This window comes from Vipera ursinii (assembly GCF_947247035.1).
Source record: "Vipera ursinii genome assembly, chromosome: 2".
NCBI lineage: Eukaryota > Metazoa > Chordata > Lepidosauria > Squamata > Viperidae > Vipera > Vipera ursinii.
The window spans coordinates 193,778,082-193,798,389 of record NC_139513.1 but is presented as its reverse complement, the minus strand read 5'-3'; the positions used below and the strand labels follow the sequence as shown (position 1 = coordinate 193,798,389).

Here is a 20,308-nt window from a genome sequence, read left to right as displayed (position 1 = left end):
TGGGCTGGTAGGTGTTTGAATAATGAAGCAATTGAGGAACACTTGTACTATTAAACACCTGCACGTCCACAGAGGTATAGCTCAATCTTCATGCAGAAATTGGCGTGAGGGACAGCAGAGGGACCGATAACTTTAATGTCCAACCGACAACCTGAATATAAGAGACAGTCTTAAATTTTATTACGGCAGCAAGACTTTTAGTAGGGCAATATTGGAAGAAGGAAGAACTGCCGACTATAGAAGAATGGACTTTAAAAGTTTCCAACCTGGCGGAAATGGCAAAGATCTCAGCGTACTTGAAAGACCATTCGCAACAGAGATATATTGTGGAGTGGAAAAAATGGATTGATTACATCCAGAATAAATATGGGACTAAAAAGTTTCACTTAGCATTTGAATAAGTATCGAGGTGATATTTATACTGCTTGTAGTTATTTTATAAGAGTTAAAGTGCGACAGATTTAATAGTTATTTTTGTTTGCATATGGTAGATTATGATTGTTTTTACTGTTATACCTTGTATTTAGCTCTGGGAAGTCTGGGAGGGGGGAGGGGGAGGGAGGGAGGGGTTGGGGAGGGTTGGGGAGAGGGGAGGGGGTTGGGAGGGGTTTTGTTTTGTTTTGTTAAAAATAAAATGTATTGTAAAACTTTTCAATAAAAAAAAGAGACAGTCTTAAATTTTTATCAAAGGAGCACAGACCCAGTGATTTGGAAGGCAACTTGCAAGTATACTAAAGAAGACAGAAACATTTGCATGTATCAGATAAAAATTTATGCTTGATTGTAATAATCAGGTATCCATATTTTAATCACAGGAGCATTTTCATTCCGAATATACATCTATCTATTTAAAAAATTCTTAATAATGTAATAATTTTGGGATGATAAAAATTATATAAAATATAAAAGTAAATCTTATTTTAATCACAACATTTATAAATAAATTATTACTAAATATATTGGATTTTGGATATTCTAAGAAAAAGTGTCATTTGTGTCATTTCATTCCTATCGCAAAGAATTTGGAAAAAAATGTTTTAGTTTTTAACACACTAAGCAGATATTATTTTTATTATATGTTTATTCCACCTTTTTAATTCTAGTGGAAGCTTCAAAATAAAATTTAATTGCTGATGATAGAGTAAATAGCAAATCCTATCCTTTGTCTCACGTATCAAAACATCCCAAACTGTGAGAATTCTGTGTTCCATTTATATAATATTCAATATTCTATGACATTTCTATCAGTCATATTTAAATATACTATGTGTTAGGTTCACGTATAAATTCATTTTTCCTGAAGTTAAGGGCAAACTTGACTGCTCCACTTCCCTGGGCATATTTGTTTCTTGTTTCAGTTGTGGATGTTATTACCATGGGTTAACCCAGACTCCTTTGTAATAGTCTTCCAATTAGGGCTTCATCTTCTTGCTTGCCTTCCCAGACAATCATTGTAAGGCACATGGTTGAACAGAAGAGAATACACTGTTCTTTAACAAGGTATCTTTCATATATTCCAACCTCCCAGTTAGCAAGGAGTTTGGCTATGCTGGCTGGGAAATCTGGGAATCCCAATCCAGATACATCTGGAAGATATCAGGTTGAGGAAGTCTGCTATAAAATTCACTGGCTGCCCACATTTGCCCTGGGCTCTTACCCTCTGCTTACCCCAGGACAGATGCCCCATTTCTTTCTAGAGTCGAATTATATGGCAGGATTGAAAAGAAGGATAGGTCCTCTCTAAATTCCAGGTGATATATTTGGACCTCTCCCCAGTGCTGGCTGGCTTGTTTCAGCTTTGAACTTTGCACACACAGCAGTAAAAAGCGGTTGGAGATAGACTCCCAGAAATTGGCATGGGATGCTGAGAATTCATACCGGGTGGGTGGGTGGGTGGGGGAGGAGATGAGAAGCCAAGCAAACCCCAAAATTATGAACAGCAGGCTAAGAGGTGCTAACAGTTTTGGAAGCCACATCTGGAATTGCTTTGTACTTGGTGTGCACGTAAGGTGGTTGAGGTGTCGTAATTACGTCTCTTGGACTCAACTTGCAGGGTGCTGGCTCAGGAACTTCAATATCACGAATGAAACCAGTTTCGTTCACCATCACCTCCTGCAAGTAAAGAAGGAAAATGTTCAAGATAGACAATACCTTCTTGTTGGGCCTTTCCCATCTTCTCAGGGAAAGGATTCTTAACCTTTCTATGCCATGGATTATTCTGAGATCTTCAAGAAACCTGCAACACTTTGACCAGAAGAATGCATTTAAGTCCATAAACTAGTTTATAATAAGACACATGTATATTACTATATTACATTATGTATACGTATATTATTTGTTATAATAATATATACATATTTTGTTAGAAAGGAAACCCATCACACTCAATTATAGTTATCAAATTATTAAAAAATAACAAATAATAGTAATATATATGCTTGTGATTTATTAAATCACCTACAAGACAAGGTTAATTTCAATTAGAGATTAGTGAAAGTATTTTTTTTTCATTCTAGTCAAAGGACCCCTGGCTGAGGACCCCAGCCTTTGGGCAAGACAAGGTCATTATTTCTTCTTGATGAAATCAGAATAGACAGACCTAATTTAAATAAAAACTACTAGCAAGAGGAATTATTTCAATACTCTGCTTACTCCAGTTTTTTATTTTTAGGGAAATGTGATGCTGGAATTGAACAGAGTGTGATGTCTGATCTAAATATTTATAAATGTTCTGGCAGATAACTATCTTTGTATAAAAAAGATCTTTCCAAGGAGATGAATGGAACTTAGAAGAATATACTTGTAAAAATGGGTTGGAAATGGGTTGGAACCCAACCAAATCAAAGGAAGACTTGGAGCTAGAATGTCATACATGTCATTGATTTACCTATCTATAATTGAAAGAAAGGTTTACTATGGATTTTTAAAAAAGAATATACTTCTACATCTTTTTTCTGTTCCAGTTTTCAATGGCTACTATGTCAGAACCTGAACCTAAAGAAAGATTTTTAATCTAGTAGAAGAAAGATGTTGAGCAAGAAATGAATTAAGGCACAGTCAAGTGTGGAAGACCATCCAAGGAGGAGAATGGATGAAGGACTAGAAAAGAATAGGAAAAACTGGCTACTCAGACGCCCCATAAATGCTTTTAATTTACCTGGTCTATTTTTGGTTTGAGCTATACCGTAGGTGGCCTTTGTGCTCCCTTTGATGGGAGTTGAGACTGACAATATGTAAACTTCAGTTGCCTGAAGTTTGGAAAGATGCTCCCTAATTGATTGGTATTCTTCATACCATGTTCAGAATAAAGAGAGATTGAAAAGTCTGAGCCTCATGGAGATTCAAGATTAGCTATCTATTGTTCCATTTCTTGCTTTTACGGTTGAGTCAATGGTAACTCGCCACGACAAATGTGTTACTGCCAAGTTGCAGTGGCTAACTCAGCAAACTCGCTGCAGCCAACTCACAGTGGAACAACTTGCCATGGCCAACTTGTTGCAAGACAACTTGCTGTGAACAAGTGTTAGCCTAATATTGAAGAATTGGACTAAAATTACTAAAGAAGGGATGCAAAAGGAAGCACAAAATAAATGTGAACGACAAGAATTAAAATATTTTAAAAATTATTTTAAATAATTAAATTGAATTGTTGAACTGTCCTGTGGTAAGTCGTCCCATGATGAGATGACTGCAGCAAGTTTTCCCATTCCATTTCCAGTTCAACCATTGTATTTCCTCCAGAATTTAAAATCTACTTACATCAATGGTTTTTATGTTAATAATCTGAGGTGCTTCCCTGCATGCTTTCTCTGCTTTCTTGATAGTTTCATTGTCCCATTGTACAGAACTGATGGCCATCATTCCTTCTGTTGGACTGCAGGGTGAAATTACAACACAGGGAGTTGTCTACAGATACCAAGATGAGACACAGAGACAGAAAAAGCTGTATCCCCAAAAGCTAGGTTTGTGTGAAAACCGACAACTAATCGAGGATAACAACCTGGCTAATGATTAGGAATAATGGGTGTGTAATTAAACACAGAGGGACATGGTGGCTCAGTGGGTTAGGATGCTGAGCTTGTCGATCAGAAGGTCAGCAGTTTGGCGGGTTGAATCCTGAGTGCCGCATAACAGAGTGAGGGCCTGTTACTCGTCCCAGCTTCTGCCAACCTAGCAGTTCAAAAGCACATAAAAATGCAAGTAGAAAAATAGGGACCACTACGGTGGGAAGGTAACAGCGTTCCGTGCGCCTTTGGCATCTAGTCATGCCAGCCACATGACCACGGAGACGTCCTCGGACAAACGCTGGCTCTTTGGCTTTGAAACAGAGATGAGCACCGGCCCCCTAGAGTTGGAAACGACTAGCACCCATGTGTGGGGGAACTTTACCTTTACCTTAATTAAACACAGTCTGCCAGACTCCATTCAAATTACAACCAGAACATTTGGAAATGCTTATTTTTACCCCATAGCAGTACTGGGCAGGTTTTTCGGTCTCAAAGTTGCATCTGGCGCTATGTGTACAGTAAGTTGAGGGAGACCCTCTACAAAACATGTTTGAGATGATGGGTATATTTTGCCATTGAAAAGCATGCTGGGGGCACACAGACACAGACACAGACACACACACACACACAAGCACAATTGGGCAGTGGATAGGACAAAAGTTTGACTTAATTTGATTTAAACGAATTCAATAAGCAAAATATAGATCAAGTTGATGTCTCCACCCTGATGATCCAGGTTTTCTACTCCTGCTATACAGAGATTCACCTATACTGATATATAAGTGTATATCATTTGCACAAACCACACATCCTTCCTTAGGATGCTTCCCGTCCAGATCTGTGCAGATTAGATTTTCTGCTGGCATCCCATTGCCTTACTAAGCATCAGAAAAGATGGAGGATTTTGCATTCCGTAAGTGGAGTGGTGACAAGTTGCCCAGAGTGTTTTGTGACATTATGATGCTTCGGTAGCAAGCCATTCCTCAGACATTCTCCAACTATGCCATCCAAGCAACTTTGTTCCTTGGGCCTAGCCTGAAGCACTCACTCATTTGCCTCCTGACCAAGCTGATTGGCAACATATTGAATGTCCGGGAGTCCTAGGCAGCTGGAGATGTTGTTGCGAGGATAGTAGAAGAGGAATATTAGGCACATTTCATTCAGGGTACTTGGGCCTCCCTGAGAGAAATAAATAAATAATAAACAATATTTGTTTGAGGTTCAATGGAAGATCACTAATTATGCAGAAGCTTCACTTCAGCTTAAACTGAAAACCTTTGTTGTAGGAATAAGGTTAGAACATATAACACCAGGCTGCATGAGTAGTTGGGCAGTGCACGTACGTGTGAGTGTGTGCTCATTCCACTCATGCCACCATTGCTGTGACTGTTGTGCAGGCAGTGGCAGTGGCACTAGTATTGTGGTGGCAGCATTGCCATGAACCTTGTGTGGGCGGCGGATGCGCCACAGGCAGCAGGTGGGTGGTGGCACACCACACACAGGTGGCAGCATTGCCATGAACCTTGCACAGGTGGTGGCAGCGCCACAAGGAGCAGGCAGGCCACAGCACAAGCCTCACACAGGTGCTGGTGTGGCTGAGAGCCTTGTGCACATGCTCACAGCCCCATTTGCATGGTGTGCATACTTGTGGCCTGTTTGTGCATGTGCATGCACGTGTGGCCACATTCATGTTGGTGCATGCTCACGTAAGGCGCCTGCCCTTCTCTCTCCCACTGGGCCACCAACCCAGAAAGGTTGGGGACCTCTGACATAGAGTAATAGGGGTGGAACTGATCTTGGAATTCTTCTAGTCCAGTCAGGAGATCCTATAGTACCATTCTAGATTGTATCTCTTTTAATGATGTTCCACTGTTATTTCCTGTCCTGCCCTCAGATGTTTTGGAGAATAAGTTGACTCCCTCTTCTCTGTGACAGCGCCTCAAGTACTGGAATACTGTAATCATTTCATTTCTAGTCCTTCTCTTCAATAGACTGGATATACCCAATTCCCTCAATTTTATCATCTTTGTTTCTTTTCTCTGCATTCTTTTTAAGATCTTAACATTGGGGTTACCAGAACTGGACATAGTTTTCCAAGTGGGGTTTCACCAGTGCAGGATAAAGTGGTACTAACACTTGGCATGATCTTGAAACTATCCCTCTGCTGATGAAAACTAGGATTCCAGTAGCTATTTGGCATCTGCAGCACACTGCTGGCTCATAATTACATCGTGGTGTCCTAGGACACCTAAATCTCTCTCACAGAGCCAGTTACAACCTATTATATATATCTGCATTTGGTTTTTCTTACCTAGGTGTAGAATCCTTCCTTCCTTCCTTCCTTCCTTCCTTCCTTCCTTCCTTCCTTCCTTCCTTCCTTCCTTCCTTCCTTCCTTCCTTCCTTCCTCACCCTCAAATTGCACTCTTTTGGATACAGCTCAGTGTTCAAGTCTATCAAGATCCTTCTGGATCTTGACTCTATCATCTAAAGTGTTAACTATTCCCCCCAGATTGAAAGTGTCACCAGCAAATTTGATGTGTTCCTCTTCTATCCCCTCATCTAAGTCATTTATGAAGGAGCTGATACTGGGTCTAAGACAGAACCTTGAGGTACCCTACTGCATGCTTCCCTTCATATAGATGTGTGGTTGGTCTGCCAGTTATGAATCCATCTGATGTGAAACTGTCTATCCCACATCTATCCCAGGTAATAATAATAAGAGGTTAAATATGGCTTCCTGTAACTCTTAGTCTTCTCTGGCAACTCCAACTGGACAACGCACCAATTCTTCAATAGCAATCCCACATTGGAACTACCATTCCCCTGGCTCCTGACCTTTGCTTTATGATTTTCTTTCTCTTAAAAGAGAATGCTGAAAATGTTATTCCATTTTTCTAGCCCATCAATGGAAAGTTATTAACAGGCAATGTTGGACCCTGCAAACTATTACTAAAATATTTGTATATTACAGGATGAACCTGATTTTATTTTCAAAAACTGTCTATCCACCACTCTGTCTATCCTAAGTATTCAGAATAGACTTACAAAGACTGTATCTGTCCGATCTGTAGTTTGATACTGGCACTCCACCAGGAATTCATCTCCCTGTGAACAAAGCAGTCAACTTTATCACAGATCTGAAGGAATATGGGGTCCCAATATTGAGGGGCTTATTGCCTAACCCTAAGTCAAATAGATATCTTAGAATGACATACTGGTTTGAAAATAATAGGCTTCTTCAAGTCTCTTGTCTCCTGAAGATTGAAATCATATTTATTGTCTTCACAGATCATCCTCAACTGTTTTCCATTCCTGTACATAGAGACAATATCAGTGAGACAGAACATTGCTCATGCTGCAGAGAGGGATCTGTTTGGGGTACAAGAGCAACCACGATCTAATAATTTCCTGACAAATGTTTCCATGGTCACTGCAGCCCAAATGTTAATGTATCTGTTTCTTCATAGGTCTAGGGAAATGAATATTATGCTGTGTCTTCACATTATCCTTGACTCCATAAAGTACAAAGCCTCTCTTGATAGGTTATTGCCTGTTCTCTTTGGAGTAATCTGTGCTGTTTCAGAAGGCATGGGGAGCTTTCTAGGGCATGGGTCAGTGCCAGGGTGGTGCCCCCCTCCCCCAGTCCTCTGTTGAGGAAAAAGTGAGGGAATGTCTGCAGGAGTAGGATCTGAATGAGGCTGAGGAATCCCAGCTACTTTTTAAGGGAAAATTTGTGGCAAACGTTTCTCGATCAGAAACCGTGAGACAGTTAGAATCAGGGCCTCATCCTGGTTTTAAAGAAGGAGGTTAATATAGGTTGAAGGAATTCAGGAAGCAAAGGCCAAGGCTGAGAGTAAACACTGCTAGGAGCACCTATGCCTTGTTATCCACCAAGCAACTATCAGCCAAGTAACTCTTGGATGATCAGGCTCCTAAAAGGAAACACTCAACCTGCAACCTGTGCTGCTTACAACTGCTTTCTTTGGTTGGACTATGTGAATATGCCCCCTGTTTTGTCGCTTGAGCACTAGATCCCTGGAGTATTCCATGTCCGCTTTGTTTTTCCTACTCCTTGAGTTTGAGCACCGCCAAGAACATTATAGCTATGTGGACAACAATGACTTCATAAAGATTCTTTCTATTTTGTTTTTTGTGTTTATATTTGACAAGACCACTGGCTTTGTGTCAAAAAATGTACAACTCTCTGAGCTATAAAAATGGATAGCCAACATTCTTCAGTTTTTGCTTTCAAGCCATTCTCATATTGTTGAGTTGAGTGGGGGAAAACTGTTGCTGTCATGCTATATTTGGCCTAGAAATTTTGCTTACCGGTATTGGACACCTCGCAGTCCCCTTCCAGCTAGATGGGTATGGAGTAAATAACCGAAGACATGCATATCCGGCACTGGACTCCCATTGATCTAGAGAAAAAAAAGAGATGAACTAGTTTTAGACTGAACTAATGCCTCATGCCTGGAGCAAAGGGACCGCAACAGCCATTCAACATTTTCTATTTTTTTCAGACTAATGCTTGACAAGGCAAATGACCCAGGAAGTTAATAGCCTTTGTTTGTATTTTTCCTGTGATACTTTATTGTGATTTCATATGTACATTACTGCTTGTTTGGTTTGTCTTAAATATTGTGATTTTGCTTATTGTTCTTTATCTGTGGTTTGTTGCAGCATAGCTTTTGCTGCATTGTTTTGACATCAATTTTACCCACCATGGCTTCCCAGCAAGGTCAGATCTATCCTACCTACTTCTTCACCTTTCTTCACCTCCTGCCCTCCTGGGACCACTGCCTGCCTCCCAGATGAGCTGCCTTTTGGCTTCTGGTGGTAGTGATAGACAGCACTACCACCAGCCGGGTTTGTAACTGGCTGACATATCATACTCAATGTGTAGTCTTCAATCCAGATGGAGTGAAATAAGCAGTGGGGTACCCCAAGGTTTCATTTTAGCCCCAGCACTCTTCAATATCTTCCTAACCTAGACAAGAGAATTGAAAGGGAACTCATCAAATTTACAGATGACGCTAAGCTGACAGGAATAGCCAGCACTCCAGAAGACAAGCTCAAGATCCAAAAAGATGTTGACTGACTTGAACATGGGAACTATTTAATAAAATGAAATTCAATGTAGATAAAAGTAAGGTTTTACACTTAGGTAAGAAAAGCCAACTATATAGGTATAGACTAGGTGAAACTTTTCTCAGTCCCAGTAATTGATAGAGGGATTGTGCTGGACCAATATGTAACCATTTGGCCAGAGCATATACTTAAGAACTGTGTTAGAGTATTTAGTATTTACAGGGTTAACACTGCATCCTTAGCAGAATTGTATGTAAGAATATTTAGTATTTACAGGGTTAAATGCTATTTCTTTAAGAGATGGCTTCTGGGAGATGTAGTCTAGTTGTTTAGTGAATCCTATATTTATCTGGTTAAGTGGGAGGAGTTTCAAAGTTTATTGCAGGACTTCCTGGCTTTGTGTCTTTGTATTATCTCTCTTTATGAACCCAAGCAACGAGGCTTCTTCGCTCCAAACCAACATGGGGTGAATCTACCTTTAATTTTTTACACTGCCAGACTGGACAGATCTGCTCATGATCGGATGAACCTATCAGCAGACGTAAGTCTGCCTAGGATTCCTGATCAATAAAAGTCTGTTTAAAACCGTTCTGTAGAGTTTATGCTATCTGGATCAGAATTATAAAGTATTTTAATTCATGATTCCATCATGGGGATCTAGGAGTCCTAGTGGATAATCACTTAAATATGAACCAACAGTGTTCATATTTCACCAACAGCAGCAGCCAAAAAAGCCAATGCAATCCTAATTGCATTAATAGAGGGACAGAGTCAAGAACACGTGAAGTTCTGGTACTGTTTTACAAAGCCTTAGTAAGACCACATTTGGAATACTGCATCCAGTTCTGGTCACCACAGTACAAAAAAATGTTGAAATTCTGGAAAGAGTGCAGAGAAAAGCAACAGAAATGATTAGGGGGCTGGAAATGAAAATGTGCGAAGAATTGCTACAGGAATTGGGTATGCCTAGTCTAATGAAAAGAAGGACTAAGGGTGACATGATAGCAGTGTTCCAATATTTGAGGGGTTCCTAGAAACACTTCTGTATTTTCTTTTAAATGTCAGGCTCATGGTTTGAGGGTCGAGGAACATTTAATGGTTTTCTTTGGAGTTGCCACCCAGATGACAATAGTGCTCTTTCCCAAGTCTGCTATTACTTCCACTGATCCGGCAACAATAGGGGCTTCCTTTCTGGGATGATACACAGCTTTGAAGGAAGTGAAATTTAATTAGAACAGCAGAAGAAGGAAAAGATAAAACTTCCTTAACTCATATATTCCTCTCAATCCATCACAGTTCTGTTATTAGTTTACAGGCTGACATATTTACCTTCATGTCTACTCTCAGTGCTTTTTTTGTAACAGAAAAAGGTGCCGGAACTCACACGTCATACAACCCTCCTTGCCTACCATACAAGGTTCCATCCAAAAAAAGGTTCCAGAACTCCGTTCTGAGTGTTCTATGAGAAAAAAAGCCCTGTCTACTCTGTTCTGAAGGGCCAAACCTAGATGTTTTGCAGAAGACACAAGAATAGTGGCTTGATCTCTTTTAAAACTTATGCACAGCCTTGGGGATTGTGGCTGGAAACAGGAAGAAGAAACAGCTGGAATATTTTTTTTTAACTTTCCTATCATTTGGAAAAGTGTTAGGGTTAGGGTCATTTCTTTCCAATGTTTTCCATGGTGAGAGCAAGCAATAAACAATCCTGGTAGCTTTTGCTTAGGAAAGAACCAGCAGACTCATACTGACCCAAGACAACATCAAATCTTCCCCCCTCATCTGCTGAACACATTTGCACCACACAGATCATTTTTACCAATTCTTTCGGGCAGATTTATTTCTCTGCCACTTCATTACTCGGATGGTCAGTTTCCTCAGACTGGTTTTCTGACGAGAGGCTTAGGCGGGGCTCTTGTGGAATGTTTTAGGTGGCCTAATATTGAGAGCCAATTTGGTATAGTGTTTAAGATGCTGATGCAGAAACCAGGAGACCATGAGTTCTAGTTCAGCATTAGGCACAAAGTCAGCTGAGTGACTTTGGGCCAGCCAGTGAGCACTAGAAAGAAGGACATGGTGAACCAGTTTTGAAATTTTGCCAAGAAAACTGCAGGGACTATTCCAGGATGTCACCACGAGTCAATGCAGATTTGAAGGTGAAAGAAATGGCCGGCTCAAAGACATTGTGCCTAATGATGGTCTCCATATTTCTTCACCAGCATCTTAAATACTACACCAAACTGACTCTCGAAAGAAAGAAAGAAAGAAGAAGAAAGAAAGAAAGAAAGAAAGAAAGAAAGAAAGAAAGAAAGAAAGAAAGAAGAAGGAAAAATGAATGAAGGAATGAAGGAAGGAAGGAAGGAAGGAAGGAAAAAATGAAGGAAGGAAGGAAGGAAGGAAGGAAGGAAGGAAGGAAGGAAGGAAGCCTATCTTTTGTAGGCTTTTCATAAGAGTGAACACCTGAACTCAACAGTGCAATAAAGATAACCAGAGGTGATTGTGATGGGTTGAGATAAAGGCTGTCAAGCTTACCTCATGAAAACGACTGGTATTGCAGAAGCCGTAAGACATGAAAGAATCTGCTTGAGGGGGGATGAAATGGACAGGAAATGTGTAAATTCCTGTATGTAGCACCCCCATGTCATATGGACGAAGGTCCGAAGTGTAGAAGAGTCTCAGGCCTGAGTTATCAATTAAGTCTCAAGAAAAAGAAATAACAGAATTGAGCAAAACAGCACTTGAGCACTTACCTAAAATTTGTGGGTTCCATTCATTAAGGAACCATGCATTAATACATACATTTATTTACCTGAATTTATTAACTGCCCAACTCTAATGGACTCATTCCAGTATTGTATCAGGGACCCGGAATAAGCATCACAGAAACCACTCTTTTTTATGCCTTGCTTACAAATTTCAGCTGGATTAGATGTAACCATAGACATTTCTGATGTTCTTATCTATCCATCTTTGAGCTGGCTATGCTGCCTCCTGTCACTTAAACAGTCCTCCCCCCCCCCGCCAATATCTCACCTTGGGTAAGAGTGCCATTTGAGAAGTTATATATCTCTCAAATGAAATGGTAGAGCTTTTGCTTTAGTCTTGTTTCTCTTACTCAGTTTGTCTAACCCTTATGGATATAGGAATCATACCCTTGTTGTTAGTTGCAAAGTCATGTCCAACCCATCGTGATTCCATGGACAACTCCATGGACAGGCCTTCCTGTCCTCTACCATCTTCTGGAGTACATTTAAGCTCACGCCTACTGCTTCAGTGACTCCATCCAGCCACCTCATTCTCTGTCGTCCCCTTCTTCTATTGCCCTCAACCTTTCCCAACATTAGGCTCTTCTCCAGTGAGTCCTTCCTTCTCATTAGGTGGCCAAAGCATTTGAGTTTCAACTTCAGGATCTGGCCCTCTAAAGAGCAGTCACAGTTGATCTCCTCTAGGACCAACCGGTTTGATCGCCTTGCAGTCCAAGGGACTCGTACCCTACAGATATTCATTTCTTTTCATCTGAAATTTGAATCTTTGAATCCTGATAACATGTCCTTCTTTCCATTCTGTCTTGGATACCTGTTTGTGCCTCTAATTTTTCCCTTAATCAGTTCACATGTACTTTTACTGACCTGGAATTAAATCAAAATTGCTGTAATGAATTTCTAATCGGACCCATTGAGGATCAATTGGCGTCCCTATGGAGTATGCAGCTTCATCTGGGAACATGTAGGACTTATTTATGGAAATAGGGGGGAGAGGGAGAGGGAGGGAGGGAGGGAGGGAGAGAGAGAGAGAGAGAGAGAGAGAGAGAGAGAGAGAGAGAGAGAGAGAGAGAGAGAGAGAGAGTCACTTGACAGTCATGCCACTAAATTTCTTGCCAGATGTGAGAGAGCATATTTAATCCTTCAATCGCAATGCTTATCAGGGGAAAAGCCTCAATGTACTCAGTGGGATTTGCTTTTAAATATATGTATTACGGTTATAGGAAAAAATGGGACATTCTCTAGGAACTTGCAATGGTGAATAATACCCTTTGTTACTTGAAAAGAGCTATATAAAAATGATGAAACTGATACTGAAAATATAGCAATAGAAGTTAGATTTATATGCCGCCCATAGCACTCTCTGGACAGTATACAGTGTAAAAGTATTATTTGTACATTGCCACCAACAATCTGGCTCCCCATTTTATTGACTTTGGCAGGATGAGCCCCAGCAGGACCAAACTGCAGGCTGAGGGCAGAGTTTGCCTGCAATACTGCACTTTAACCACTGCGCCACCAGTGCTGTGTGTAGCATGGGATGGGATGTTGGGATCTTGATGTTGTTGAGATTGAAGGCATACAAACTACAACAACCATGACCCAGATAGTTAGGAAAAGCTGCATAAAAAGCCAGAAAAGCTCACTCCCTTGTGTCAAAACCCAGATGATATGATTTAATTTGGCAACTGCAAGAAGAAAACCAAGCTGAATAAACCCCATGTTCACATTGCACTAGATAGCTCAAAATATTGAGTGATTCCTCCCTCATTCCCCAAAATTGCTATTAAATAAAATCTTAAAAAATGCAAGAATGTTCCAACGATACAATAGGTTTACAAACAGCAGTGGGTTAGTTCAATGAGAAATAAGGACCATTTAACCTGGTTTAGAAAATCTACATACTCACCCCTCCTCCTATAGCCCAGCCAGCAACTATCTGAGAGCACAGAGAAAAATCAGGATCAGCTCCATAGCAGTCACTGACTCCACTGGGAAGCACGCTTTCGTTGCCACAGCCATATACTAATATGTGGTGCACTGCGGTTATATTCCGAGGTGTTATCATGGGCTCAAACTGGAAAGAAAAAAGACAAGGTCAGACCAAGAAGATACTAGCAAGTGAAAAGCTCTTACAGTCTGGGATAATTGTCAATCTCACAAGCAGAACACCCTGCTTGATTTTCCAGTTACCTTATAAATATGATGTTTTGTCTTGACAATGGGTAAAGGGAGAAAGGTACAGGCATAGGTGGTCTCATCCTCTGGGATAGGAAACTGAAAAGGGAAGCCAAGGCACATCGTAAATATCTCAGGCCTGGAAGAGATTTGCACTGCTCTGTGTGGTCACCAGAGAAAGGAGCCAATGAATGAAAGAGATCAATTTACTGAGGACCATTGAATTCTATGGAATGGAAAGGCCCATCAAGAGCTTTTAATTTTAGATACTTACATCATTTAATTTCAGATCGTACACATGATAGACACTGGGATGTTTCAGTTCATCTTCAGATACCGCCAGCATCAAGAAGAGAGATTTGTGGATTATTTTTCCTTTGAAGAAATCAATTGTGTCATTTGTGCCGAATGCAGCCATGAGACGTAGTGTGTCACCCTGTGTAGACACAAATGAAATGGAAAGTCTCCTATCATATCCCTAAACATTTACCCTCACCGGCAGTCACAAAGAAAGAATAAGCTATGCTGGCTCAAAAATTCTGGGAGTTGAAGTCCACGAGTCATAAAAGAGCCAAGGTTGCCTACCCCTGCCCTAAATATTTACCCTCATTGGCAATCACAAAGAAATAATTCTTCATAATGTTCTTCAACATCGTGAACCAGTTTTATCCCTACTGCAATTGTCTCTCACCAGATTTATACAAATCCTGACACAAATTCATACTCATGTTCTTACAGATTTGTATGATTACATTCTTTTGTGAGCTTTCTTATCCCAATTCAGGCATTATTTATGATGCATTAGTAAAGAAAATAATATCCACCCTCGTTCAGATGCTGATATACCAACAACATTTATATTTGATATTTTGTAGAGATTAATGCAATTGGCCATCAAACAGAGAATTGAACTGTTGGGGGTAGAGGGTCTGCTGAAACAGTGGTCAGTTTATGAAACAAACATTTAAGGAGTGTCAATATTAGTTACAAAGGAGTCTGATTTAGGCACTCTGGCAGGAATGCCTTTGGGTGCTTAGATCAGATCTTCCCCAATCCAGTGCCCTTCATATATGTTGGAGGTGTTACGCCTAGGATTCCTAGCCCAGTCTGTCCAAGAGCTGGGGATAATGGTTTCAGTGCATATGCAGGCACTCGGACAGATTTATTTATGGACCTTCTCTCTTGGGAGACTGAAGAAACACAAGGAAACCACAGGCAGAAAAACATTTGTAAGAGCTCCTCTGTGAAACTGATAGAACAAAGCATGGCATATTAGAATCCCAGAATACCCTAGAATTAGGAAGAAACTTCCTGTCAATGAGAAAAATTAATCCGTGGAACATCTCGCCTCCAGAAGTTGTGGGCGCTTCATCACTGGAAATTTTTAAGAAAAGATTGGACAGCCATTTGTCCAATATGATATAGGGTTTCTTGCTTGTGCAGGGGAATACACTGGAAGACTTCCAAGTCCCTTCCAACTCTGGTATTCTGAAATTTCTAATATCTTCAGCATCCCAAATTTGCAGTAAGAACTAATTTTGTTTAATAGTTCACTGAAGAATTACCTATAGTTTAACCTTTAATTATTTAATTATTTAATGAATTAACCAATTTAACTGACATCCACCTGCTGCCGGCGTCAACTTCCCTCTGCCCTGTGCGTTCCCACAGAGAGGGCCTCCTCAGGGTGCCACCGGTCAGAGAATGTCGTCTGGTGGCCCCCAGGGGGAGGTCCTTCTCTGTGGGTGCCCCGGATTTATGGAATCGGTTGCCGGTTGAGCTCTGGATGGCGCCCGACCTTCGCTCCTTCCGACGCGATCTGAAGACTTATTTGTTCGAACAAGCCGGCCTGGCCTGATGGGGGATGGGTTGGGATTTTATTGTTGTTTTAAATATATTTACTTATTATTTTAGCTTGGGCATTTCGTTTAATTCTTTTTTAACTTTTGTATCTTTGTATTTTTATATGTTTGCCCTGTTCACCGCCCTGAGTCCTTCGGGAGAAGGGCGGTATACAAATAAAATTATTATTATTATTATTATTATTATTATTATTATTATTATTATTATTATTATTATTATTATTATTATTATTATTATTATTATTTTCAATATTTTGATCCCCGCAAAGGTTCTTCTAAAGCTCACACTGATTCCTCAATGCTTCCTTTATTTGTATTTTACTTGTTATACCATTATGTCTCTCAAGCCTAAGAGATACTTCTCATGCATATGGCAGGTTTGCTAACTAATATGAAAATGCAGCTCAGAGCTTTTAAATGAACCTGGACTATTTAGCTGCTTAAATTCATTCATCCTTAGGAAGACCTTTTCTGTAGAAAACAGAAACATACATCACCATGGCACCAGACCTGCCTTTGCCTAAGAGAAATTGGGAGAGGAGCAATAGCTCTTCAAGGAAGTTGTGATTATGGTCTGTGGAAGACTTGTGGGGGTCTTTGAGCTACTTTGGGGAAGGGAATTATCCTTGCTGCAGCCCTCTGTGAAAACAATAGCCCTCAACACCACGGTCCCATTCCTTTCATGGATTGCCTGTTATCTTTTGCTGCTCAGTGATTTCTTGGCAGGAGCACATGTTCTCATTTAGGCATAAGAGCCTGGTGGGCATTTTATTTCCTTGTCCTTTTTAGGGATAAGGGCAGAGATCATAACCATTGATTAGCTCTTCATCCCATTGTTTGGGTTCTTAGCCAGCCACGTGCATAGAAACCCCTTTAACCAATATATTCTTAGAATAGAATAGAGCTGGAAGGGATCTTGGAGGTCTTCTAGTCCATCCCCCTGCTCAAACAGGAGAACCTATACAATTTCAGATACATACATTCTCTTTTTCCTTTGTAAAAAAACCCCAATAAGATTGTTCTTTCTTTTCATGGTTTTAAAATGTAACTATAAATGAATACCACTACCACTAAAGTCTGGGACGCGGTGGCTCAGTGGGTTAGGACACTGAGCTTGTCGATCAGAAGGTCGGCAGTTTGGCGGGTCGAATCCCGAGTGCCGCGTAGCAGAGTGAGCGCCTGTTACTCGTCCCAGCTTCTGCCAACCTAGCAGTTCGAAAGCACGTAAAAAATGCAAGTAGAAAAATAGGGACCACTACGGTGGGAAGGTAACAGCGCTCCGTGCACCTTTGGCATCTAGTCATGCCGGCCACATGACCACGGAGACGTCCTTGGACAAGCGCTGGCTTTTCGGCTTTGAAAGGGAGATGAGCACCGGCCCCTAGAGTCAGAAACAACTAGCACGCACGTGCAGGGGAACCTTTACCTTTACCTTTACCTTACCACTAAAGTAAGAACTTGGTACCCGCTTCAGTGCTGACAAGGTTGTATCAGAAGAGGATTTGGGGCTAGTAAGGAAACAAAGAATTATCCCAAGTTGAACACTAGCACTGAGGGGGATGGGTGAAGTGGAACAATGCAGCCATGAAATGTGTGCATGTGTGGCTTTGGGAGGGATATACGATCACGTCTCAGATTTTTAGTTGTTTTGTTCAGTAGTGGGAATGTGGTTTGAGCTCTTTTATTTGCCCTGCAAGTGGCAAAGAGATGGAGTAAAGATGCATACGGAATGGGACAACTCACCAGGGCCAATTTGCTGTGGCCCACTCTCCGCTGACAATTCACCATGGCCAACGCACCACAGGAAAACGTGCTGCGGGACAACTCGCCACGGGATAATTTAACAATTCAATTTAATTATTTAAAATAATCCAAAAATATTTTAATTTTTGTCATTCACGTTTCATTTTGTCCCTCCTTTTGAATCCTTTCTTTAGTGATTCTATTCCACCATTTCTTCAGTATTAGTGTAATGCTTGTTCCACAGCAAGTTGTCCTGTGGTGAGTTGGCTGAGGTGAATTGCCATAGACCCGTGCCTGCAGGCCCAATCCATCCATATTATTTTATATTTCAAAGAACAACTATCTGCATTTAATAGACAGAGTCTCAAAACAGCTGCTTCCCCTCTGCCAACATTTCACTTTAAGTGTGATTTCAGACTTTGAATGGATTTCTAAAACTTATTTTTCTGCATTGTATTTTGGTAGCACTGCGCAAGATGTTCCGATTGTTATTTGTGTTATGCTCTAATACTCGTCACCTTTATGAGTTAACACCTGAACAAGCAAACAAACCCTTGAAATGCTGCTTGGTTTTAAAAAGGTGGAAAATATATCAGGTTCTCTCAGTGCAACAAGCAAAGGCAGCTCAAACTTCGTTGCAGCAAATTCTTGTTTCTTTGTGTCTTTTCTCTCCATGTCCTTGCTTGTGCTATTAGTCATCATTATGCTAAAAACCAGGGGAGACTCTGAATTCTAGTTCCACCTTGGGAATGAAAGCCGTCTGGGTGACTTGCTACCAGTCACTTTCTCTCAACCCAACTCACTTCACAGGGAAGGAGGAGGAAGGAATATTAGGCATGTTTGCTGCCTTGGGTTATTTATAAAAATAATAAAGATGGGATGAAAAATAAAACAAAACAGGCCCCATTGTCTTGCTTACTGTGATGTCCAGGTCATGTTCATCGCATGTCCGGAACTGTCGCCTAAATGCCAGGGTGGTGGACGTTGCATCCTGGGTCAATGAGAGCAGCTCATAGTCTTGCTTTTCATCCTCCAAGATGGTATTCTCATTCACACCATGCCAATCCTGAGTGAAACAGGAAGAACTCAAAAATACGTTGCGATGGATAGAGGAAGAGCCCATTACTTGGATGAGAGACCATCCGGTTCGAGAGACCATTGCCAGAATGAACCTCCCTGGAGACCTTGGGCCAGTCGTTATATTCCTGTCTCATTGATCTTGCTGCAAGATTGCTACAGGTAGGTAGGAGGAAGCAGTGTGTATAATAATTGAATATTTGAATTAAAATATTGCATCTGGCTATTAAGTATGGGATTAGCTTGCATTGATGTAAATGTGTGTGTGTGTGTATTTGTATACACACTTTACAAAAACACTTTATGTTGCTAGGGTTAAGGGTAAAAATTAGCCTGTAATTTGGTAGGAAGAATCTATATCTCTTGTTATTACAATGAAAAAGTCATCCTGAAACTCAAGAAATAATAATTGGCTCTGGGATTTTGTAGATGTGGTTGGTGGCCCAGACTTTCCATTTCACAAGATTCAGTAAAAAAAACAAATAGTTTCTGGATAGGAAAAAAAATCCCAAGACAAAATATATATGGGCGTTTCCCTGTCTCCTTTAAAGAAAGAAGGATTTTTTTTTCTTCCTTGTTTTGTTGAGGTTTGGGGGAGCATTGCTTTCCAAGCTCAAATTATGCCTCAAAAATAATTATTTCTGCGCCTTCCAACATAAACTGAGCAAGCCCAAACAGCAGAAGCTATTAGCGGATTTATTTATTTATATTTTGTATTTCTAAACCACCCATCTCATGTGGCCCCAGCATTTCTTAAGTGATACTGCAGCTATCTCATTGGTCATGTGAAACAATCATCTCTAAATTGATTTGTAACTTCAAATTACAAATTATCCCTCTTGCCTCCTCAATTTTGTACACAGAGCCAAGCTCTTAACGAAACGGTACTCTCAATTTAATCTTACTGAGAAATAGATATTGCCATCAGGAAGAACACCGCCAATCACGAAGTCTGCTCCAAGAATCTCCTTATTATTGGTGAAGCCAAAAGCCACCCATCCAGTTGACTGAGCTTGAAACTCAAAAGTCATAATGGCAAGTTCATCATCATAGTCCCATCGGAGATAAGTCTGGTGTTTGGGATCCAGGAATGTAGAGAAACGTAGTCGGGAAACTGCAGGATGGCTGGAGCAAATGCACAAGGTAGACATGAGAAACAGCAGGATTTTCGTAGACGAATGGTGCATATTTGTGGCATATTGTGCTTTTTTGTTCTCTCTCATATCTTCTGACAGAGCTTTCCTTCAGTAACCACCTTGTGGGGTGGAGGAGACCCAATTTATATGAAAAACTGGGACCAGCTGGGATCCTTGCCAAAGAGGAACGACAGCATTTTGGATTCCGCAAGATCAGATTTCAACCCTGGCATTCGTTCTTCATTTTATGTAATAAAGTGGCGTGCTTCCCAAAAGGCATTGCTTTTATGCCTTTTTTTCCCCAGGAAAGAAGGTTCTTCTTGTGTCCAGGGATTGCAAAGTGTACATCTTCCAGAAGCATTTGGGATGACATAACCTCTCCTGAATGTGAAAGTGAAGTAGAACATTTCTGAAGTGCGTGAACATTTTGACCACCACTAGTTTTGTTGGTGTC

At 40.7% G+C, this 20,308-nt stretch overlaps 1 protein-coding gene across 1 annotated transcript; it reads right to left on the bottom strand.

Annotated features, from left to right (window-relative positions):
• Window positions 1–1,944: 1,944 nt before the first annotated feature.
• LOC310633447 (putative DBH-like monooxygenase protein 2) lies at window positions 1,945–19,905 on the bottom strand (the record flags this gene model as incomplete). Its single annotated transcript, XM_083351152.1, has 13 exons — window positions 1,945–2,112; window positions 3,760–3,874; window positions 5,056–5,186; window positions 7,054–7,113; window positions 7,224–7,320; window positions 8,338–8,429; window positions 11,629–11,795; window positions 12,726–12,828; window positions 13,768–13,935; window positions 14,052–14,135; window positions 14,311–14,472; window positions 18,561–18,707; window positions 19,624–19,905. The coding sequence occupies 13 exons, from the start codon at window positions 19,903–19,905 to the stop codon at window positions 1,945–1,947; spliced, it is 1,776 nt and encodes a 591-aa protein (XP_083207278.1).
• Window positions 19,906–20,308: the final 403 nt, after the last annotated feature.